This window comes from Rattus norvegicus, chromosome 2 (assembly GCF_036323735.1).
Source record: "Rattus norvegicus strain BN/NHsdMcwi chromosome 2, GRCr8, whole genome shotgun sequence".
Lineage (NCBI taxonomy): Eukaryota > Metazoa > Chordata > Mammalia > Rodentia > Muridae > Rattus > Rattus norvegicus.
Window position 1 is genome coordinate 223,849,693 of NC_086020.1, and position 24,961 is coordinate 223,874,653.

At 40.0% G+C, this 24,961-nt stretch overlaps 1 protein-coding gene across 3 annotated transcripts in view; it reads left to right on the forward strand.

Annotated features, from left to right (window-relative positions):
• Positions 1 to 65: 65 nt before the first annotated feature.
• Tbck (TBC1 domain containing kinase) overlaps positions 66 to 24,961 on the forward strand; it is a 172,340-nt gene continuing 147,444 nt past the window's right edge. Inside the window, exons 1-3 of one of the 3 annotated variants that reach the window (XM_039102101.2) lie at positions 66 to 343; positions 4,130 to 4,351; positions 18,319 to 18,391. In XM_039102101.2, coding sequence (XP_038958029.1) covers positions 4,159 to 4,351; positions 18,319 to 18,391 — 266 coding nt within the window. In that variant the 5' untranslated portion in view covers positions 66 to 343; positions 4,130 to 4,158. Of the gene's footprint in view, positions 344 to 4,129; positions 4,352 to 8,506; positions 9,458 to 18,318; positions 18,392 to 24,961 lie in introns of those variants that run through there. The other 2 variants (NM_001415033.1, XM_063281663.1) reach the window with 2 other exon arrangements.

Sequence of the window (24,961 nt, forward strand, 5' to 3'; positions counted from 1 at the left end):
CTGTTTGGGCAAGGGGCAGGCGGCCGGAAGTTTGGGGTCTTCCCTCGGCGTTGCGTCTCGGAGATATAACGTCATGATTAGCGGCCGACCGGAGGCGGTAGAGGGGGAGGGGGTATGCTGGGTGCTGTCACTGGAGCCAGGCGCGCGCTCACACACAAGTTCTGAGCTGTGAACCTGTTCGGCCCGCGCGGACGGAGGCGTGTCGCTCCGGCTGTCATCTTCCATGGGCGGCCTCTTGTAGACGCGCCTGAAATGCAGAACACGGCCCACTAAACACTGCCAGGCACAACCACTGCGTTTAGGAGTTCATCCCCCTAATCTCTGCGCCCCCAGATTCAGTCAGGTATTCTGGTTGTCATAGCGTTCCTTGTGGTAGCGGGTGGGGTTTGTGGGACCTAGAAGGCAATCAGGTGCATCAGGTGACCCAGCCATTCTGCAGGAACCGGTAGAACCAACCTGTGGATCTGCTTGCTGCTGTGTTTGTCTCCAAACTTCCTTCTCCGTGAAGCATAAATTCACCGAGTCTTAGAAATGCAAATACGATTTTACGTATCCCCACTACTACTCATTTTTTTAAAACATTTCCAACTCACTTGAGTCATTCGTCTCCAAGCTCTTTCAGAGCTTATATTGTGTCTCGTTCACTGAAGGTGTGTGCCATGTTTGTGGTCCTTAATAGTCTAGCAGCTACAAAAACATCGAACTTACCACAGAGGTTTTCACTGAGTAAACTCTACAAGCCAGCTCCCTGCCTACCCGGCTTTCGTCTTGTAATGTCTTACCTCATCGTTTTCATTTTTTACTCTCTTCTAGTCACCAAGTGTGAGCGTGTGTGTGTGTGTGTGTGTGTGTGTGTGTGTGTGTGTGTGTGTGTGTGTTTTCTGTTTGTGAGCTTCATGCACACCTGAGAGGTAGAGCAATACTGAAATTTGTATGCTTGCCTGTGGTTTATCTTTTTGAATCATGAACACTTGTTTGATTTTTTTAGCTGTAGGTTACTAATATCTATAACTGAAAATCCAATATGTCATTGTAAAAACTGGATATTAAAATGTCGCGGTTATCTCTCCCCTTCCCTATGACTAAAAGCTATTGTTTAGCTATAACTTTCTGTAATGGTGGATCTACTCAATGAAGAAGAAATTAAAATTCTAGTAGCTTTAATATTGACTTAAGCTAGCCCACAGTATCTACAAGATTCGGGGATAATGGTCATAACTAATTTCACATGAACTTTTGAGGATATGTTTTGACTTCTGTTAAGATGAGAATAGTAGTGGCTCTCTCCGTTTATCACCACAGAAAACAAATTCGCCTGTGTTACCAAGGTTGCGGGTCCATTAGCTCCAAGAGCCTGCAGGAGATTTCATTTGGCTGCCAATGAACAGAGAAGGAACCTTGTGCTCTAAAGACTTATTGTAGGCAACTCTGAGGTCTGGATTTTGAGTGGGATATGAAGTGGTGTACATCACAACTTTTCTTAAAAACAGGATGGGCATAACTGTATCTGTGGTGGCACTAATTGGTATATCCTTTTTATTATAAAGAGCACACATTTATTCCAATTGTCAAAATGGTGCCCAAACCAAATTGAGGCAGTCTGGACTTTCTCTCCTGGTTAGCCATCAAATGCATGTGGCTATGGGTGCCTGGCTTTTTAAGTTTTGAAACAAGTGGTATCTGTAAACAAACAGCTATGAGTAATTAGCTGAAGTCTAGCCAATAACGCTATCATTAATACCTAGTATAGTATAGGGACACCTGCATTTTTCCTTAGCAAGACTTTTACTTGTACGTTGTCAAGGTTGGCTATAGTTCCTAGGTGTATTGTTTAACCTTTGTGTTGAAAACAAAGGTTCACAGTAGTAGGAATTTATAAGTTTTTTCTCAGTGCAGACCCACACGGTGTGGTAGATTATCAATGTCATGACCCATGAGCATTTTTGTAATATCAAAGATAATCCAAGTTCTTTCTTTCCCTCCAGTGGTAAGTGTGCTTGATTTTGTAGATTGTGTGTTTAGACATCTTTTTAACCTCTTCCCTTCTCAAACCCCCTTACTCAGTTTTTTGCCCTTCACGTTCTCTTTGGAGAAAAGATACATGCCTTCAGCAAGTCTTCAGTCTTCTCTGCGGCCTAGAAGCTCCCCATTCCATTCCTCTTCTCCTTGAACATATTTGCCTTAGGATTCAATGGCTTTGTTAAGCAAACAATGCTTTAGTTCTTCTGGATAGCTTCTACTTGGGGTTTATTCTTATGGAATTCTTGTTTGAATTTTATTGTTTCTTTGCTTTTATTGTCTGTTCCTCTGTGGTATTAAGTTACATCCCAGAGAAATGTGTTTATAATAGGCGTGGGGGTGATACATCTTGCATGGCATCTTCAACAGTTTGACATGGATACTTTTTTCAATAGCACATGATGATATACTGGTTTTTGCTATATTGTAGCAATAAATTCTAATGTGGCTTTAATATGTAATTCCTTTTTTTTTCCTTTTTCTTTTTTTTCGGAGCTGGGGACCAAACCCAGGGCCTTGCGTTTGCTAGGCAAGCGCTCTACCACTGAGCTAAATCCCCAACCCCAATATGTAATTCCTTGATAACCAAGGAATCTCTTTATTTTCTCATGAATCTATTGGGCATTAATCTTTGCTCTTATGACGTATTACTTTCTATTCTCTTTACACCATAATACAATGGGTGTAATATTTTCTCAGATCTCTCTAGATGTAGTTGAATTTTGTTTGATTTCACATAAATTATTTCAGATGCCATCAGAGCTCTGTGTGTGTGTGTGTGTGTGTGTGTGTGTGTGCATGTGAGCTAATATTCATTTTTGCTCTTTATCCTGTAGTTTCTTCTAAACCACCCATGATTCTCATTGGTTCAGTATTTAGACGTCAAGTTTTGTTTTGTTCTGCTTTGGTACAGGGTTCCCACCTATCGCAGGCTGACTTTGACTCACTGCCCTAGAACTCCTATATCCTCCTTCCTTCACCTCCCAGGTACTTGCTGACACATATTCACCACAAACAACAAACCGCGGCTGTTTGGGGTTTCGTGTACATGGAGAAGTGTGCTGACTAAATCCTCGTTTTAGAGTAGCCACAACTTACCTAGGGTGCTAACAATTCCAGAGCTGAGGGCTGCCTCCCCTAGCCTTCGCTTTCCTCCCTCCCTCCCATCCTCTCTCTGTTCCTGCTGTTTATAACAATGGTTATAATTTAGGTTCATTTTACTCACTTGGCTTTCCTTCCACTTCCTTCTTCCTTTTCCCTTCACACTTTCTCCTTTTCCCTTTTTACCTCCTCCCTTATCTATTTGTCTTTTATATTTGGAAAATAAATGATGGTGCATAATACACTGGGGCAAACTGACTCTCCTAGTACTTCAGTATTTCACATCACCATTCTAACTTTAACTTTCTTTTGGTTTTGGCCAAGCATTGTCTAGGTTCTCAAGGGTGAAGTCCCTGAATCAGAATTGGCCCCGTTAACCATTTCCTGCTACACAATGTATACTTGCTTGATGATTTCATGATGGTGCTCTCTTGTACACACTCTATAGTCACTTCTTAAAGTCATTCGACTAATAGGATAGTAGGTTAATCAAGCTTTAGGTAAGAGAGGAACTTCACTAATATGAAAATATAGTATCAGATTTCCTCAAGATTTACAAGTCACAGACATAGCCACGCACAGCATATGTGTAAGCAGGTACCTGGGAGGTGAAGGAAGGAGAATTAGAAGCTCAAGGACAGTGAGTCAAAGGCATCCTGGGATGGATGAGAGCCCTGTGTGAAAGCAGAACAAACCAAGAGCAGCAAAGCAACAGCACATCCCTCCTCGGGCACATGTTCGATTGAATTTGAAGATGAAATCTTCTAACTCTCCTTTTTTTATGCTATTGAAAATCTTCAAAATTGATTTTGAGCTGCCATATAAAATTATACTTGGGTGTTTTCCTTTCATATGCTGTCTTTACATTTTTAAATTTCAATTTTTTTAATATTTGATCTTAGAGTGGCATGGTTTTGTTTTGTTTTTCCGAATTGACTGTTAATTTTAAAGTGAAAAAATACTAGATTAATGTTAGCTCATTCTGTCATAAAATTCTCTCATTTTCTAGATCATCATAGAGTACCCAAGACTCCAAAAATGTTTCCTTTGAAGGATGCTGAAATGGGCGCCTTTACTTTCTTTGCCTCAGCTCTTCCACATGATGTTTGTGGAAGCAACGGCCTTCCCCTCACACCAAACTCCATCAAAATCTTAGGTCGCTTTCAAGTCCTTAAGACCATCACCCATCCCAGACTGTGTCAATATGTGGATATTTCTAGAGGAAAGCATGGTAAGATTTTTTACTTTTGTATATTATGTTCACTTCTTTAAGATACAATTTGAAATACAGAGTCAATATCTTCTGACAAGCAGTCATGAACTTGCTTTTTAGGCTTCAAGGTAAATTTGGCTTGAAGGGAGTCATTATTATCATTGTTGCAGTTGCTTTGTTACAGAACTAACATGGTTGAAAAGCCTGTGTCTTGTGACAGCAGTGTTTGGTGCATTGAGTTCCTCTGTACCTGACTTTGCTGGTAGAGACATAGAAGTACATGAAAGTTAAATCTTTATGCTTTCTGATATGCAGCCATTTTTCTATAAAAACATGTTTCACATGTTTCTACCTAATGGTAAAGACCACTATAAATACTTACTTTTTCTTTGTTTTTCTGAGAAAGTATACTAAAATATACTTGAAATTGGATAGTTCATTTTTTAAAAAAGTGTTTGCTCCAAGAACATTTGTTTTTTGTTGGCTATGAGCAGGATAATGTTTCATAATGGTAGCTCTCATATGAGTTCTTATTAACTATCAAACAATAGTTTGTTTACCTATAGAAGTGGTTCTCAACATTCCTAATGATGTGACCCTTTAGTATAGCTCCACATGTTGTGCTGACCCCCAACCCTAAAATTATTTTTGTTGCTATTTCATAACTATAATTTTGCTACTGTTATGAAACATAATTTAAATATTATTGGAGATAGAGACTAAGGAAGTCTCAAGCCACTGGTCGAGAATCATTAACTTATAGCAATTAAAAATCTTCACCATACTACTGTGTGATAGGAATAATTACAGTGTTGTTTTATAGATAAGGAAATTGAGGCAAAACATGGTCCCACAGAGGAAAATACAAAACAGTAGAATACTAAGACATAAAATAATGAATTGTTACTTGATAAATACTTCTAGAAGTCACTGTAAGTATATAATCAAGCCATAGCAGCATTATTCAGGCTGTTTGGTCCCTTAATGCTACTTAATACTTAGTACTACTGTATACTCTACTGTATAATTAGTATGTGGAATATTTAGATGCTTCTAGAAAACATAGTGAGAGACATGGAGAAAATAGTGGTAAAAATAGCAATTATAGTAGATGATTATAATTGGTGTTTCATACTCACATATATATATGTATAGATATGTATGTAATATAAATATACCTAGAGATATTAAAACATATGTGTAATGGCTGTTCCTGGCTGTCATCTTGACTATATCTGGAATGAACTACAACCCAGAATTGGAAGGCTCACCTGTGATCTAGATCTTGAGGCTAGAAGACAAGTTTCTGACCTGGATCTTGGCATGGAGATCTTGAGGCAAAGTGGCTATGAAAAGCTTAGGCCCAGGCAAGGTAGTGTAGACCTTTAATCCCAGGAGACTAAGGCAGGAGATCTCTGAATTCAAGGTCAGCCTGAGGCAAAACAAGTCCCAGGTCCAGGCATGGTAGTGCACACATTTAATCTGGATTACACCTGCTCCACCAGGGCCATGCCTTCTAATAGTGCCACTCCCTGAGCTGGGCATATGCAAACCATCACACTATGTTACTTTATTAGAGCTTTTTATAGTATAAAGTTGTCTTTAATTATTGATTCAGCAAAAGTTATTAGTTAAAAACTACTATGATCTGGCCTGGCTTAATCTTTCCTGTGAAGACTAAGAGTTTCTTTCTGTGGGGAATATATTTGGAGGGCAGAACTGAAAGAACACTGGCTGTGGAGCAGTATAGACTTACAGTAAAATCTAGGTTTCAACCCGAGGATGTCTGTCTTTAAGTAAACAATACCGCTTCATAGCCCTCACCTTCTGCCTCAGTGTTCACTGTGGAGCCCGCAGCAGCTGCACTTCTCACGTTCCAGCAGATGCCTGCCAGTGTAAAGTCAGGGAAGAACATCTTCGCTGTGACCTACGAGAGGTCTACAAATGTATGGTCCACCTAAAGAAACTGTTAGCTCTATCACTATTGCTATCTATATATCTTACTCTGCTACCTTTCTCCATAAAAGGTATCAAAGTATCTACTCTAAACCGAGGTACTTTATAATTAGTTAATTTGTGTGTGATTTGACCAGAACCTACTGTTATATCGTACAACAAATATAATCATTAAGAGACCTATAGTCAGGGCTACTGTGTGTGTTCCATTTGTATATTACCTGAAAGCTCGAGCTAACGTAGTGTATGAGTGCTGAACCTAATTCTGACTAGGTCTGGGAGAAAGGGTGTTTTTTATTACAGTTGACTTAAAGATAACCATAGTAGATAGTTAACAGCCATTTACAGAAAGCCCAGTAGGGCACCTCTAACTAGTTCTTTTTTTAATTGTTAAAATTAACGTTTGCTTATTATTTTTATGTGTTAAATGGTTTCAACAATATTGATGTTGGAAAATTATGGGAATTTTAGAGATTTTTTTTACACCACCCAACAATGAATACATTCTCTAATTCACTGCATGCTTTACTAGTTACGTTTCACACACCCTTGCACTTCAGTTAGAGCATCTAAAGAAAGACCTTGCAGTGGCAAGATTTCCCAGTTCCACACCTCTCCAAGCAAACCCTGCTGCTGTAGTAGATTAGCTATCCAGATACATCTGGTGACTGTATTGGGTGGGACACTCTCCTTAGACCCTTACCGCCTTCCGTAGTTCCTAGAACTTCATTCTTGTTTCCTAAAGTGACTTTAGATTCTTCCCACTATATCTGAAAACTCCTTGGAGCTTTACAACCTGTAACGTGGTCTTTGTCTCTGACTAGCTTCTCCATTCCTTTAGTCAGAAGGTTAACTCATGAGTCCTAGGCCCCACCCCCACCCCACTCCAGTTTTACTTCCTCTAATTAAACCACCCCTGTTAGCACAGAAATTGGCTGTCACAGAACAGAATCCTTGGGAAGATCACTGTTACTAACATCTCTGTGAACCGCATTTGGATATGAGTATCACACAGCAATGAATCCCTTATATTCCACCCTGGTCTTCTGAAGCCAGACCAGGGCTTCAAGCATGATTCATTTTTAAAAGCCAAGGAAACATATTTAAATGAAACCAATAAAGCTTGAATATACTGATCTTATCAAGATTAATCTTTCGAGTTGAAATAACAGCAGCGTTTAGAAGTACAGTGAAGATTTTAAGTGGTAGTGTGTCCCTTTTTGGTTGGTATTGGATGTTTAGAAATGTTTCTGTGATTGCTATTGAGATGAAATAAAGGAAAACATATTTTACTACAGAGATTTGAAATTTAAGTATTGAATAAATAACATTATGAAGGGCATAGTATTATTTATTCTGTACTTATAGCCTATAAATTTCAACCTAAATGTAAGCATAGGTCAGGGTTATATCAAAGAAATGAACATGTAGAGTTTGTATATATGAAGAGATCATGTAGCCTGGCAGTGATGTTACAAACCTCTAATGCCAGTACTCGGAGCAGAGGCAGGCTGATCTGTGAGTTCCAGGTCGGCCTGGAATATAGAGCAAGTTCTAGGACAGCCAGGACTACACAGAGAAACCATCTGTCAAAAAACTGGAGAGGGAGAGGGAGAGGGAGAGGGAGAGGGAGAGGGAGAGGGAGAGGGAGAGGGAGAGGGAGAGGGGAGCAGACAGGAAGGAAGGGAGACTGATTATGTGCTAGGAACAGAATCCATAATTCTTGCTAGTCCAGCCCAAACCACAGGTAATTTTTTTCAAGGAGACATTGAATTTTGGGGAAGGAGCAGTGGCTGCTGCTTTTCCAGGAAACCCTCAGCTCTGCCTATGATCATTCATCCTGTGAGTCAGGATCACCTCGGTTATTTAGGATAAACTTCCTAAAGGGCCCTGGTTAGAAACCCAAATCCTCCATATAATTTCTTCCTAGAGTTAGCTACACTAGTGTTTGCCTGAATACCAGAGGACTGCAGTTGACCTTTAAAACTGACTATTGCAGAATCCTGGTACCACCCAGATTTGTTAATCAGTTTTCCCTTGTTGGTGTTACTGTTAAATATCATATTTTAAAAGCAATGGGCTAGTCTCTGGTGAGCTAGTCTTTATGTGAATGACAGAAATGATGCAGGAACTATATGTTGATAGCAGACCATATTATAAGACATTCATAATTCATAGACTTTATATTAAAACATTTAAAGCTTTCTGTTTTGAACTTTTATATTTTTCTGTGACTATGCATATGCATTACGAACTGGGATGCACACATGTTCTGACATGCATGTGGAAGGTCACAGGATGATACTATGGAGTTGGTTATCTCTCTCACTCTACATGAGTTTCAGCTCATCAGGGTAGCATGACAGGCCATCCCTGTAGACCCCAAGTCTCTTCTTTATTCCCTTTCTTTATTCAGCTTCTCTGTTATCTTTCCTGACTAACCTTCAATTTCTTTGAAGTGACTGAAAACACAAAGTTCTAGATAGATGTACAGTGTGAAATCTGTTAGAAATTTTGTTAGGAAAAAAGCTGATTTCATGCTTTTCAGACATTCCTTAATGTCACATTTGTTGGTGTTAATTTTTAATATTTTTATTACTTTTAATTGCTTGTGTGTGGCAGGAGGAATCTGTGCATGTTAGTGCAAATGCCTTCAGACCCCCTGGAGTTAGAATGTGAGGCAGCTGTGAAACATGGGTGTGGGCAGTTGGAACCTAACCTGGGCCCTGTAGGAGAGGCCTGCATTCTGACTCAATGAGCCATCTCTCCAGCCTTACATACTGTTATTTATAAATAATGCCACTGTATTGCTGATTTTTATTTGGCACATTATGATTCCCAGACATTTTATTCTGTGTGGCCAGATTGTTTTTGTAACAACAAGTTTCTATTTTCAAACAGATCTAGAATTTTGGAATGAGTACTTCTGAGTGCTTGGAAAACATTCCTAATGGCAATATCCCTTCAGTTTATACTCCTTTACCTCTGTGAGAACTGCTGATGCTCTGCTGTGGGTTATAGCTCTACATTACTAAAACTGTTTATACTTCTGTAGAATCCTGAAGCCTTGATGGACACTGAAGGTGTTTACAGAGGACACCTGAAACATTTTAGCCTACCAGATGCTGTACAGGTCTCTATAGACAGAAAGACTTATCCTATCCCCTTGTAAGTGGCTGATTAATGAAATATGTATATTTTAATAAATTCTGATGTTTTGTTGTATATGAATTTCAATGCTACTAAGGTATTATATCTAGTTATAAGCATATACTTCTCCACACAGAACAAATCTGGTTAAATGATTGTTATCTTTCTAATGTTCCCATTGTGCCTTTGCTCTAATTAATTTGTTTTCTTATGGAGAGCCCACCAGAAATGACCACTCAGACATAGTTGATAACCAATGTCTCTTCCAACTGTCTGGGACTATACCAAAGTATTCAAGGACATAGATGTAGCCCTCAGAAAACCATACTCATCCTGGCCTTCAGCTCAGCAGCTTCAGAGTGGGAGGGGAGGTACGGCAGTGCTTTACATAAGCAAGCAATTTGACAGAAGCTAAGGTAAGCACTTAACTAGCTGGTAGGTTTACCCAAGCAGGCAGTTTAACAGAAACTGAGATAAGTTAGTGAAAACATCCTCACATTAAATTCCTAGAATAGAGCTGGGTAATTTTCCATGGTATTCTCCATCAAGGAAATTATTTTTTTTTAAGTAAATGTTCTTTTTTTAAAAAGATTTATTTATTCTATATAAGTTCACTGTAGCTGTCTTCAGACACACCAGAAGAGGGCTTCAGATCTCATTACAGATGGCTGTGAGCCACCATGTGGTTGCTGGGATTTGAACTTAGGACTTCTAGAAGAGCAGTCAGTGCTTTTAACCACTGAGCCATCTCTCCAGCCCAAGGAAATTCAATTTTAATTAAACTTGAAATGGCCTCAGCAAGAATACAGGATGAACACTGTCTTGCCATGCCACAGTTTAACATATAATTTTAGTGTGTGCCTATATGTTTTAGGTGAACTGTAGATACTAGGATTGCAGTGCCAAGCAAGACCAACATGATTGCTGCTTTCACAAATTAAATTATCTTCTTTTAATTTTATTTTTCTTGGATATATTATGTATTTACATTTCAAATGTTATCTCCTTCGCCCCCCTCTTCCATGCGTCCTCACCCTGCTTCTATGAGGATGCTCTCATTCCCACCCACCTGCTCCAACCTTAACGCTCTGACATTACCCTACACTGGGGAAATGAGTGATCACAGGACCAAGGGCTTTTCCTCCTATTGATGCTGGACAAGGCCATCCTCTGCTACATATGTGGCTGGAGCCATGGGTCCCTCCATGTGTACTCTTTGGGTGGTGGTTTAGCCCCTGCGAGCTCTGGGTAGTATGTTTGGTTGATATTGCTGTTCTTCCAATGGGGTAGCAAACCCCTTCAACTCCTTCAGTCTTTTCTCTAATTCTTCCGTTGGGGTCCCCTTGTCCAGTCCAATGGTTAGCTGCAAGCATCTTCATCTTTATCAGTAGGGCTCTAGCAGAGCCTCTCAGGTGACACCCATATCTGGCTCCTGTCAGGAAGGACTTCTAGGCATCAGCAATAGAGAATGGGTTTGGGGAGTGCTTGTGGGATGGATCCCTAGGTGGGGCAGTCTCTGGATGACCTTTCCTTCACTCCATGCTCCACTCTTTGTCCCTGTAGTTCCTCCTATGAGTATTTAGTTCTCTCTTCTAGGAAGGACTGAAGCATCCACACTTCGGTCTTCCTTCTTCTTGAGCTTTATGTGGTTTATAAATTGTATCTTGGGTATTCCAAACTTTTGGGCTAATATCCACTTATCTGTGAATGCATATCATGTGTGTTCTTTTGTGACTGGGTTACCTCACTCAGTATGATATTTTCTAGTTCCATCCATTTGCCTAAGAATTTAATGTAGTCATTGTTTTTAATAGTTAAGTAGTACTCCATTGTGTAAATGTACCACATTTTCTGTATCCATTCCTCTGTTGAAGGACATATGGGTTCTTTCTAGCTTCTGGCTATTATAAATAAGGCTGCTATGAGCATAGTGGAGCATGTGTCTTTGTTATATGTTGCAGCATCCTTTTGGTGTATGCCTAGGAGTGGTATAGCTGGACCACAGGTAGTACAATGTCCAATTTTCTGAGGAACCTTTTCAGAGTGGTTGTACCAGTTTAAAATCCCACCAATAATGGAGGCATGTACCTCTTTCTCCACATACTCACCAGCATTTGTTGTCACCTGAGTTTTTGATCTTAGCCATTCTGACTGGCGTGAGGTGGTATCTCAGGGTTGTTTTGATTTGCATTTCCCTGATGACTAAGGGTGTTGAACATTTTTGCAGGTGCTTCTCAGCCATTCGGCATTCTCAGTTGAGAATTCTTTGTTTAGCTCTGTACCCCATTTTTTAATAGGATTATTGGATTCTCTGGAGTCTAACTACTAGAGTTCTCTGTCTATATTAGATATTAGGTCTCTATCAGATGTAGGATTGATAAAGATTTTTTTCCCCGATCTGTTGGTTGCCATTTTGTCCTATTGACAGTGTCCTTTGCCTTACAGAAGCTTTACAACTTTATGAAGTCCCATTTGTGGATTCTTGATCCACATATAAGCATAAGCCATTGGTGTTCTGTTTTGGGAAAATTTCACCTGTGCCTATGTGTTCGAAGCTCTCCCCCACTTTTTCTTCTATTAGTTTGAGTGTATCTGGTTTTATGTGGAGGTCTTTAATCTACTTCGACTTGAGCTTTGTACAGGGTGATAAGAATGGATCAATTTGCATTCTTTTACATGCTGACCTCCAGTGAACCAGCACCATTTGTTGAAAATGCTATCTTTTTTCCATTGGATGGTTTTAGCTCCTTTGTCAAAGATCAAGTGACCATAGGTGTGTGGGTCCATTTCTGGGTCTTTGATTCTTTTCTCTGCCTGTCTCTGCTCCAATACCATGCAGTTTTTATTGCTATTGCTCTGTAATACAATACAGAGGTCAGGGATGGTGATTCCCCCAGAAGTTCTTTTGTTGTTGAAAATAGTGTTTGCTATCCTGGGTTTTTTGCTTTTCCAAATGAATTTACAAATTGCCCTTTCTAATTCTATGAAGAATTGAGTTGGAATTTTGATGGGGACCACATTGAATCTGTAGATTGCTTTTGGCAAGATGGCCACTTTTACTCTATTAATCCTTCCAGTCCATTCGCATGCAAGATCTTTCCATCTTCTGAGATCTTCGATTTCTTTCTTCAGAGACTTGAAGTTCTTGTCATACAGATCTTTCACTTTCTTGGTTAGAGTCACATCAAGGTATTTTATATTATTTGTGGCTATCATGAAGGGAGTTGTTTCCCTGATTTCTTTCTCAGCCTGTCTATCCTTTGAGTAGACAAAGGCTACTGATTTGCTTGAGTTAATTTTATACCCTGACACTCTGCTGAAGTTGTTTATCAACTGTAGGAGTTCTATGGTGGAATTTTGAGGGCCACTTAAGTACACTATCATATCATCTGCAAATAGTGATATTTTGACTCCTTCCTTTACAATTTGTATCCCTTTGACCTCTTTTTGTTGTTTAATTGCTCTGCTAAGACTTCAAGTACTATATTGAATAAGCAGGGAGAGTGGGCAGCCGTGTCTAATCCCTGATTTTAGTGGGATTGCTTCAAGTTTCTCTCTGGGTAGTTTGATGTTGGCTATCAGTTTGCTGTCTATTGCTTTTACTATGTTTAGATATGGGCCTTGAATTCCTGATCTTTAAATACTTTTATCATGAAGGGGTGTTGAATTTTGTCACATGCTTTCTCAGCATATAATGAGATGATCATGTGGGTTTTTTTTCCTTGAGTTTGTTTATATAGTGGATTGCACTGATGGGTTTCCATATATTGAACCATCCCTGCATCCCTGGGATGAAGCCTACTTGATCATGGTGAATGATCATTTTGATGTGTTCTTGGATTCGGTTTGTAAGAATTTTATTGAGTATTTTTGCATCGCTATTCATGAGGGAAATTGGTCTGAAGTTCTCTCTCTTTGTTGGGTCTTTGTGTGGCTCCTCAGTTTCTGTTGTTATGTCTCCCTTCTCTTTCTGATTTTGTTAATTTGGATAATGTCTTTGTTCCCTCTTGTTAGGCTGGCTATGGGTTTCTCTCTCTTTTTTATTTTCTCAAAGACCCAGCTTCTGGTTTGTTGATTCTTTTTATATTTCTTTTTGTTTCTACTTGATTGATTTCAGCCCTGAATTTGATTATTTCCTGCCATGTGCTCCTCTTGGTGTATTTGCTTCTTTTTATTCTAGTGCTTTTAGGAGTGCTGTCAAGCCGTTAGTGTATGCTGTCTCCAGTTTCTTTTGGAGGCACTCAGAGCTATGAGTTTTCCTCTTAACACTGCTTTCATTGTGTCCCATAAGTTTGGGTATGTTGTGCCTTCATTTTCATTAAATTCTAAAAAGTCTTTAATTTCTTTATTTCTTCCTTGACCAAGTTGTCATTGAATAGAGCATTGTTCAGCTTCCATGTTTATGTGGACTTTCTGTTGTTATTGAAAATCAGCCTTAGTCCATGGTGATCTGATAGGATACATGGCATTATTTCAATCTCCTTTTATCTATTGAGGTTTGTTTTGTAACCAATTATATAGTCAGTTTTGGAGAAGGTACTGAAAGAAAGCACATTCTTTTGTTTAGGATGAAATGTTTCATAGATGTCTGTTAAACCATTTAGTTCATAACTTCTGTTAGTTTCACTGTGTCTCTGTTTAGTTTCTGTCTCCATGATCTGTCCATTGATGAGAGTGGTGTGTTGAAGTCTCCTACTATTATTGTGTATGGTGCAGTGTATGCTTTGAGCTTTAGTAAAGTTTCTTTTATGAATTGGATGCCCTTGCATTTGGAGAATAGATGTTCAGAATTGAGAGTTCATCTTGGTAGATTTTTCCTCTGATGAGTATGAAGTGTACTTCCTTATTTTTTTTGATAACTTTTGGTTGAAAGTCTATTTTATTTGATGTTAGAATGGCTACTCCAGCTTGTTTCTTGGGACCATTTGCTTGGAAAGTTGTTTTCTAGCCTTTAACTCTGAGGTACTGTCTTTGACACTGAAGTGTGTTTCCTGTATGCAGCAAAATGCTGGGTCCTCTTTACGTATCCAGTCTGTTAGTCTATGTCTTTTTATTGGGGCAATTGAGTTCATTGTTGTTAAGAGTTTAAGGAATAATGATTGTTTTCTGTTATTTTTGTTGTTAGAGTTAGGATCATGTTTGTATGGCTTTCTTCTTTTGGGTTTGTTGCAAGATTACTTTCTTGCTTTTTCTAGGGTGTAGTTACCCTCTTTGTGTTGGAGTTTTCCATCTATTATCCTTTGTAGGGCTGGATTTATAGAAAGATATTGTGTAAATTTGGTTTTGTCATGGAATATCTTGATTTCTCTATCTATGGCAATGGAGAGTTTAGCTAGATATAGTAGCCTGGGCTGGCATTTGTGTTCTCTTAGGATCTGTATGACATCTTTCCAGGATCTTCTAGCTTTCATAGTCTCTGTTGAGAAGTCTGGTATAATTCTGATAGGTCTCCCCTTACATGTTACTTGACTTTTTCCCTTACTGTTTTTAATAGTCTCTCATTTTTGTGTATTTGGTATTTTGACTATTATGTGACAAGCGGAATTTCTTTTTCTGGTCCAGTCTGTTTGGAGTTCTGTAGGCTTCTTGTCTGTTTCTTTCTTTAGGTTAGGGGAGTTTTCTTGAAGATATTTACTGGTCCTTTATGTTGGGTATCTTCATTCTTTTCTATACCTATTATTCTTAGTTTTGGACTTTTTATTGTGCCCTGGATTTCCTGAATGTTTTGGGTTAGGAGCTTTTTGCGTTTTTACATTACCTTTGATTGTTGTGTTGATGTTTTCTATGGTGTCTTCTGCCTCTGAGATTCTCTCTTCAATCTCTTGTAGTCTGTCGGTGATGCTTGCCTCTATGACTTCTGATCTTTTTCCTAGGTTTTCTATCTCCAGGGTTGTCTCCCTTTGTGCTTTCTTTATTGTTTCTATTTCCATTTTTAAATCCTGGATGATTTTGTTCAATTTCTTCACCTGTTTGGTTGTGTTTTGCTGTAATTGTGTTTCTTCTTTAACTGCTTCTACTTGTATACCTGTGTTCTCTTGTATTCTTTAAGCGAGTTATTTATGTCTTTCTTAAAGTCCTCTATCAACATTGTGAGATGTGATTTTAAATTCAAATCTTGCTTTCCCAGTTTATTGGGATTTCTAGTGTTTGCTGTGGTGGAAGAATTGGGTTCTGGTGATGCCAAGTAGTCTGGTTTCTGGTGCTTAGATTCTTGCACTTGCCTCTCACCATCTGGTTATCTCTGATGTTATTTGGTCTTGCTGTCTCTGACTGGAGCTTGTCCCTCCTGTGGGCCTGTGAGCCTGTGAGCCTGTGAGCCTGTGGGCCTGTAATCTTTGGAGTGAGAGCACTCCTGGCAGATCAGCTCTCTGTTGGGACAGACTTAGCTCTGAGCACAGATGGAGACCTGAAGGGTCCTATCTTAGGCCGCCCTGAGGCTTCAATACTCTGTATGCTCCTGGTGTGTCTCTCCTTGGACAGTCAATAAGTAGAAAGTGATGTTTGCCTGTGGGCTGTGGGCTTTGGGAGAGAGCTCCTGGCAGACCAGCTCTCTGCAGGCAGGTTTTGTATCCAAGCCCTGTGGTACAGTCCTACCTCTGGGCGCATAGGAAGACTGGAAACCAAATTATATTATCTAAGTAGAGAAGCATGGCACTAAGTAAAAATGCATGCAGTGTTAGTGATTCAATGGAGAGGTGTAGAATATGTTATAAGAGTAGGGACTCAGTTCTGAGGAACCAGAAATCTCTTGAGGAAGTCATGTTTACTGAGGCCTGAATCTTGAATAATAGTGAAAGCTAACATTGTTGGCTCTGTGCTTGAAGCTATTTTCTGTCCTGTTTGTATGTGAATTCATTTTACCCTCATCCATGTTGTGAGGTGGATGTTATTTTTTTTCCTTTTTAGAAGAAACTGGCATTGAGAGATTAGTAAATTTCATTTCCCAAGATCATGTGCTAATGGAGTAGAAAAGTTAACATTTGAGCCTTGGAAAAATAGTCTGTTTTATTTTTTATTTTTTATTTTTGGTTATTTGGTGTGTGTGTGTGTGTGTGTGTGTGTGTGTGTGTGTGTGTGTGTGTGTGTGTACACTGTCATTGTCTTCAGACACACCAGAAGAGAGCATCAGATCCCATTACAGATGGTTGTGAGCCACCATGTGGTTGCTGGGATTTGAACTCAGGACCTCCAGAAGAGCAGTCAGTGCTCTTAAGGGCTAAGCCATCTCTCCAGCTCAAATAGTCTGTTTTAAAGAGTATATTACATGACAGGAAATGAGAAGCTGAAATGTAGGGGGCTGGGAAAATGGCTGAGTAGAAAAGGTGACAAACCTGAGTTGGATCCCTGGAGCCCACTTAGTGGAAGGAGAGAGCCAACTTCTGCAAGTTGTTCTCTGACCTCCAAATGCACCCCTAGCATGGTCACACAGACACATTTGTACATTAATTGTGACACACAGAACATAAAATATATCCGTTTTGAAAAAAGGCTGTCAAGCTGGCTCAACAGATAAAGCATTTGCCACCAAGCCTGACACCCTTATTCGGATTCTTAGGACCCACAGAGTGAAAGGAAAAAACTAATTCCTGCAAATTCCTCTAACTTCCACATGTACATGATGGCATGAGTGAGAGTGGGTGTGAGTACACGCAGACACACACACACACACACACACACACACACACACACACACACACACACACACCATTGAATAAATGTCATACAAAAGTTCTTTTAGTAGATTGAGATGAGCTGGGCAGTGGTCGCACATTCCTTAATCCTAGCACCTGGGAGACAGGCGGGCAATTGCTGTAACTTTAAGGCTAGCCTGCTCTACAGAGCAAATTGCAGGACAGCTAGGGATACACATAGAACCCTGACTCCAAACTGAGCAAACAACAAAAGCCAAACCACCACCACCACCACCACCAACAACAACAAAGGTATAGATGAAGAGTGTTTCAGACATGGGAACCCAAGCGTATTTCCACAAAGGATGAGAATGCTCAAACTCTGAATAAATAGTAGAAACTAGGAAACGAATTTCTTATTCTGATTTACTATCTTTTCACTTGTGATTTAGGGTGAAAATATGTGGGAGGAGGCCTCTAATTATGTGAAAGGAGCAGTTAAGAGATTGTTGTGGAAACCTAGAGATAGTGCTGGCTTAGACCCAGATGGCAGTGGATGGAAGCAGTTGAGGGATACAAATAGCAGACTCTGTGTGGGGTTTGAGGAAGGAAAGATGTATATGTTGTTTGTCTCTCTTGAGTTGCAGGTTGTATTTCTGGTTTGTTTGCTTAGACATGGGCCTGGTATATCCCAGGTTGGCCTCTAACTTGCTATGTCCTTAAGGGTGACCTTGGAAGTCCTTGTCTCCCCTTCAACCTTTCAGTGCTGGAATTCCGGGCATGTGTCATCACCCTGGTTTATGGAGTGCTGGTGATTCAGGGCAGGGCTTTGTGCATTCTAGGAGAGCATCTGACCTTCAAGGCCAGCTGGCTAGTGAGTCCTGTACTGAAGCCAAAGGTGGGCTCTTGCTGCCTGCCAAGAGAGTTCCAGACTAGAGATAAAATGTGGGAGTTCTGTATCCTTAGCACTAAGTAGTAGATGAGGAGAAAACACCATCAGAAGACTGATGAATTATGTGTAGAAGATGGGGAGCATTTCAGTTTGGGTAGATGGGGTGCTGACATAAAGGAGAGACTGAGAGGAAGCGGCCAGATAGACGTTAGGAAGACTAGCCACACATGCACACGACGAAGACAGATAGTGCTTAAATATTGTTTTTGTGCTGTATGTTAGTAACTTTAGAGGAATATATGTTCTTGTTTGTACCGTGTATTAATTATAAGGCGGATATGCTTTGTTTTTCTCAGAGAGACTGGTGGTGGTAGCAGAGCACTGTGAGCGGAGTTTGGAAGACCTTCTACGGGAAAGGAGACCTGCAAGGTAATGCAAAACATGTGACGAAGACACGAGAAGTGGAAAGTGGCAAACAAAGAGGCATTGACTAGAAACCGAAGGGCTCTGGTCCCTTTACTATTCCATGATTATAACATTCAGTACAGGTCCTTACTCTAGGAGCTTTGATTAACAGCATTCATAGAAATTCAATGCTAGCGTTCTGCAAAGCACTTGAGAAGATTTATCCGTGTGAGAGCTCTGACAACTTAGTTCTAAGGATTTATTCCACCAGCCAGGAACCCTTTCCTGAACGGGGCCATGGCAGCTTCTCAGTGTACACTGGTAGCCCCAGGAGAAGAGTGAACCTTGTTAAGTAATTACATGTTGAGGATGAGACAGTAATCCTGAGTTGGGTAGAACTTAATGATAAAGTATAATTCAGTTATTTCAGTGACTCAATAAATTTATGTTGTCTTAGCCAGACTAGTGTTATTTAGTTTTTTTAATTACAAGTACACTATTAAACAGTTTTTCATGGATTTACTCAAAATTATCTTCGTAATTTTCTACTTCATCCCTCTGAACCTGTGGAGTTCTCAAACATAGTGGCAAGGGACAGGGGAGGGTACACAAGGAAGAACTCCAAACTATCCTGAGTTCAAGGTCACTTATTTCAAAAAAAGAAACACCAAATACCAAGGTGGTCGACCTGAAGCTCCTTTCAGTGGAATTAGAGTCCTGCAACAAAGTGCAGAAGAGACTGGTTCTAGGTGCTCAGGTTAGAGGCTGCCTTGCTCTGGGTTCTGATTGCCAGCAGCCTGGTACTTAGCAGACAGTGAAAACCTCAGCTCTAAGCAGTAGCAGTAGCAGGAAAAGTGGACCTTCTGGATAAGCCTCATATATTAGATTCTGAAGCTCCACTCATGGGTAATATTAGAGTTCTTGGGCTTAAGGTGTAGACTCCTCAGTGTCTGACAGAGGCCAGTTACATATCTCCAGTGCCTTGTAAGGCTTGGCTGCTGTCTTGGTTGGTTCTGCTAACCACCAGGGCCACACTCTTGTTTGTTGTCCTTCTCAGACTTCCCTGTATTCCATTTCTGCCCTCAGCAGCTCTCAGGGTCTCTTTAGTCTTCCTCTTAGTGCTGCTGCTTTGGTTTGGTCTGTTGCTCTCATCCCCATACTCCCAGTCAGTTTGCTTACAGCAATCAAAAGTAGGCCAAATAAAAACCAAAACCAAAGAAACAAAATTGAGAGAAGTCTTTGCTGGGCTTAATGTTGCACTACTAGGAGCCAAGCCGGAGGCATCCCTAGCTGACTCCAGAGCTGAGCCAAGTTGACGTATCACTAGAATCAATGTGGTATGACAGATGTTTGTATCACTCACGGTACAGTCCTTTGTACAAATCAAAGATTGTGCTTCTAGCAATTACAAAAGTGCTGGGCCACTAGGAAAGCTGCTCCCTTCTGGACTGGCTGAAAACAGCTGTTCAAGCTATTTAAGTTCACTGAAGCTTGTCTTCTCTAGACTTGTACTTCCTCAGGCTCATGGATGGCTGCAGTGGACCTGTCTGGAGCTTGAATTCAGCCATGGTTGTAGTAGTCCTCTGCAGCTACTCTAGGGATGTCCTCAGAGTAATTGCAAAGTATCCAAAATAGCAAGGTTGCCTTGAGAGCTCTCTACCCTTTGTATGGGTTGCCACCATAAGACAAGAGTGCCACTCAGGCCTGAGCCTGTTCCTGACTGGTTTAAACATTGACAGAAAGCATCATCAACTCCTGTGGTTAAATTCATCCCTAATATTTTGTTTTGATATTGAGTATTTATGAAATTGTATTTTATTTTTCATTTCCTATTGCTCATATCAAAGCAATATAAGTGAATATTTTTCAATAAAGGCTTTCTTTCTGTGGCCCCATTAGAGAACGTTCATTGTTAGTTCAAATAGTTCTTTTGAAGATTTTCTAATTAGGAAACCATATTATCATTAACTAAAATATGTTTACATTCCGTTCTAAAAAAGTCATTATAGTTTTTTCTTGATATTGATCCAATTTCACAAAATTGTACTTTTGCAGGAAAGTATCTGTATTACTGTAATGTAAATATTCATTGGTTTCAAGTATTAGGGAGCACTGTTCAGCATTATATGATTATGTGTAGTATTTGCAGTAATGCTTTCATAGATGCCTTTTTAGAAGATTTTTTTATGGCAGAATAAAGGATTTTAGTGTGTTTGTACTGTGATAATAAATTATTTAGGAGAAAGAATGACATAAATACCCATACTTATTGAAGGGGTATTTTTCTTTATTCTCAGAGATATACTAAAACACGGTTTGGTTGATTGTTTTATGTCAGGAAAGTTGGGGAGTACAGATTTATAGAATTACAAGTAGGAATTATAAGAATTATAAATTCTTAATTTATAAAAATGCTCACGTTTACTCTAACAGAATGGTATTACCTGTTCTTCACAGGCACTAGTCTTTGAAGGTGAAATGGAGCAGGTGGATCGTGTGTCTTTTGATCAGGCAGTGCTCACATTTTCTGATCACCGATTGTTAGCTGCTGTTTATTACATATTTATCACCTTGTAAATTTACAGAGTGAAGCAAGTTACAGTGGGAACATTCTCCGAATGTAGCAGATCAATTCTGGAGTCTCCTGTTGTCAAACCAGACTGTGATTTTCCTGTGTACTTTTACCTTAGCAAGTTAATTATTTGTTGAGAAAAGTTACCTAGTGTTCAGGTTAGAAAGTTAATTTCTTATTGTTTCTTTCTCATTGCCAATTAGTAACATTCAAATTTTACAACATTCAGCTAGTTATTTTAAAATAAAAGGTAAGTTGTATGTCCAACCTAGCAACTTAGACACAAGGATGCATTTTTATACCTTCTACAACTATTTTTGATAGTTAATTTGTCAAAGTTTAATTTCAAAATGTGAATCTGAGGAAAAATGAGTTACTAAATTTAGCTTAATTACCTGAGTTCAGTAGTCAAAGAAGTTTTTCTCTTTCAGTTTAAAAACTATTTTCTGTGGGATTTAGAGGTGCATCACTGGTTAAAAACTGGTGCTGCCTTTGTGAAGGATATAGGATCAGTTTCCAGGACCCATGGGTGGCTCAAGACTATTTATAAGTCTTGCTCTGGACACCCTGGGCATCTGTGTTCACATGTAAACATACCCACCTATAGGTACACATATCACATAATTTTTAAAAATTAAATCTTAACTTCCAAATATATTAGCATACCATTAAAAACACCCTGTCCTCTAATGCTGAATTTAAAAACTAATAAATATTGAAAAGTTGTACATTGAAGAACCTTTTTATTTTGAGAGTACAAGAGAGGCTCTTTAAAGACAAACAGATTATATATTTGCAATATTATTTGAGCATAATCCCCACTGGTTTTTTTTCTCTCTGCTTTTTTTTTTTTGTTTGTTTTTGTTTTTGTTTGTTTGGGTTTTTTTTTTTACATCATACAGTAGCTAACTATAATTTATCTGTTTCCTCTCCATTAACGTTTTTCCTCAGGCTGACACCAAGACAACTGAACCAAAGGAAAATGTATATGGAAAGGATTAGGATTTTATAAGGTGAAAAAGCATGTTGAATTTATACAGTCTAGAATTGTTTCCTCCTTGGTTTGCTGACAGTATGTGTGTTTTGGCTTATATAGTGACCTTTAGAAATATCATGGATCATTGATTTGAGGAAATAGCATGTGTGGTTTTAGTTAACACTTCTATCTGAATGATTTCCAAATCTATCTCGGCAGCCCTGACCTCTGGTTCTCTTGCCTGGCCTCTTTTCTTGCAATCTGATAGGATCTGTTCTTGGAAACGTTGCAGATAGCTGAGGGGATTGGTGGTTTCTTTGTCAAGTTAACAGAATTTAAAGTCACCTGGGATGAGGGCCTCTGAGAATGTGTGCCGGTTTATCGTAATTCTGATAATTGATGTAGGAGGCCACACTCCTGTGAGTGACACCATTCCCTGGGCTTGGGGACCTGGACTTTATAGTTCTAGCACACATGCTTTAATTCACTGCTCTCTGCTTTTGGTTATGGTTGTAACATGGCCAGCTCTCTCAGGCTCTGTCACTGTGACTTCCTGCCATGATAGACTAAAATTTAAAATTGGGAATCAGAAAAACTCCTCCTTTCAGTTATGGTGTCAGAGTGTTTTGTCACCGTGTCAGAAAATGAGGCTAAGACTCTCTTCAAAAGCTTATCTTACAATTTACCCAAGTACTGCAAGATTATGTATTAGTCGTTATGCCAGTGCTTATTCCTACTGCCTCCAGGAAATACCTGTTCCAGCTGGTTGCCACGTGTTTAAACTAATGGCTGTCTCCTAATACAAAATGCATTTACTCCAACTTCAAAAAATCAACGTTTTACTGCTAAAACAGAATCTCTTCTGAGACTCCAGACTGTGAGCCCCATCCAAAAAGTATTTCTAAGTTACTTTCTTCTATAAACTGTCAGAGTAAGTAAACCAAAGAGAAATGATAGGAAACTAACAAGGAAGCCTTAGACGAAAGCAAGACCAAGGCACAGCTGGACAAGCATTAGACCCTGTAGCTCCATCTGGCTTTGACGCCTCCTTGTAACATTAATCACTGGCCAATAGACCGGGTTGCTGCCCCTGGTCTCCCCGCCAGCAGCATGCATGCACTCTCTTGCATTGACTTTACTGGATACCTAGAGCTTTCTTTGGAAAATGCCCCACATTACTGGCATGTTTAGCATCTTGCTGAGGTCTGCATAGCACCATAAGTTTGGCCTTCATAGCTTCCCATAATAGCCTCTCAGGGCCTCGTTGTGAGGAGTATAAATGCCATACTTTATCTGGTGCCACTAGCTTTTCTTCTGGATCCTCAGTATAAACTTCCATGACCCCCTTACTTTTGCATTCTGTATGCCTACGCGAGTTACACCATAGGATGACAGCAAATTTTGCTGCTGCTGCCACTGCTGTTGAAGATGCAGTCTGGCCCCTTAGACCATTGCTGTGGCACCATGAGCATCTTAGAAAATACTTTGCTAGGCAACTGTTTTCTAGTAGTCTGCCATGGAAGCTCTATGTTTTCAGGCACCATCCTTTCACATGAATGTTCTTTACATGGGTGTCCTGTCTTATGCCCCAGATATGTATGTGGGTGAGATCCTATTCTCAAGGAGCCTTTCCAGTGTTCTCCTGCAAAGTGTAGAGGAAGTGTGTGAGTTCTCTCTAATGGGGCTTTAACCCCTGCAGCTGCTCTGTCCGCATCCCCTCGTCCATGGCTGTCAGTTGCCTCGTATTCATTTCCTCGCCAGACTGCACATTTTTGCCATTTTCGGGCTCCTCTTTCAGCTCTCCTTTCTAAACTTGCTGTGTCTGTAAATCTGGCTAGATGGCCGTGAGTCTAGTCACACCACAGCCTGAGTGCTATCTAGTCTCCAAACAAGTAGTGCACTTCTCTTTAATCCAGCCTTACCCAGGTCCTCAGCACAGGCCAGCAAGTATCCAGATGATTTGCCAGAGATGAGTGGCCTCTGAGCAGTGGTGACAGCCATCCCTGTGCTGCGACCTGTAACGCAGTTCCTCGTGCTGTGGTGACCCCACGCGTAACTTTAGCTTCATTGTTACTTTATAACTGTAAGGTTTTTACTGTTATGAATCAACTATAAATATCTGTTTTCTGACTGTCTTAGGTGATCCCCGTGTAAAGGTTGATCGACCCCCAAAAGGGGTCACGACCCACAGGTTGAAAATCACTGCTCTAGCCTAATTCCCAATAAAATGCTTCTTTCCTATGAAACTTGATAAGCAGAGCCTTTATGGTCACATGACTATCAGCACTGTGGTCTTCCACAGTCCCAGCAGAATCATCTGTTAAGTTTTCCATACAGCATTCTCGGGCTTCTCTAGCCTGTAACTCCAAACTTACAAACAAAGGCTTCGAGACACCCGGTAAGACTTACTAGAGAGACTCTTTTTCTTTCTTTCTTTCTTTTTTTTAATTATTATACATGAGTACACTGTAGCTGTCTTCAGACACACCAGAAGAGGGCGTAAGATCTCATTACAGATGGTTGTGAGCCACCATGTGGTTGCTGAGATTTGAACTCAGGACCTCTGGAAGAGCAGTCAGTGCTCTTAACCACTGAGCCACCTCCCCAGCTCCAGACTTAAATTCTTGTTACTATGTTCTGTGTTGGTTCCTGTGTTTTGCTTTAACAGAATGTCTGGCATGAGTGACTTAGGGGAGGAAGGGTTTGTTCTGCCTGGTGGATCAGGAGACATCATCCGTCATTATAGGAAAGATTTGTTATCGGGAGCTTGAGGGTGCTTGCCTGCACCTTGGCAAGTTGGGAAGTCATGCCGTCAGCCTATAAATCTGAGTCCCTGCCCCAATGGCCTTGTGTGTCCCAACTACACATGATATCCAAAAGGTCCTTGTACTTCCGGCACAGCATTACTGATGTGGGAACCGGTGATTCAAGCACATGAGGCTATGTGGGTCTTACCGCTTCTAACCAAAGCATAGAAACTAAGTTTACTGACTAAACTGTAATACTTTCTGTTAGTTATTTTCAAGATTTTGACTTTGGAGATGTG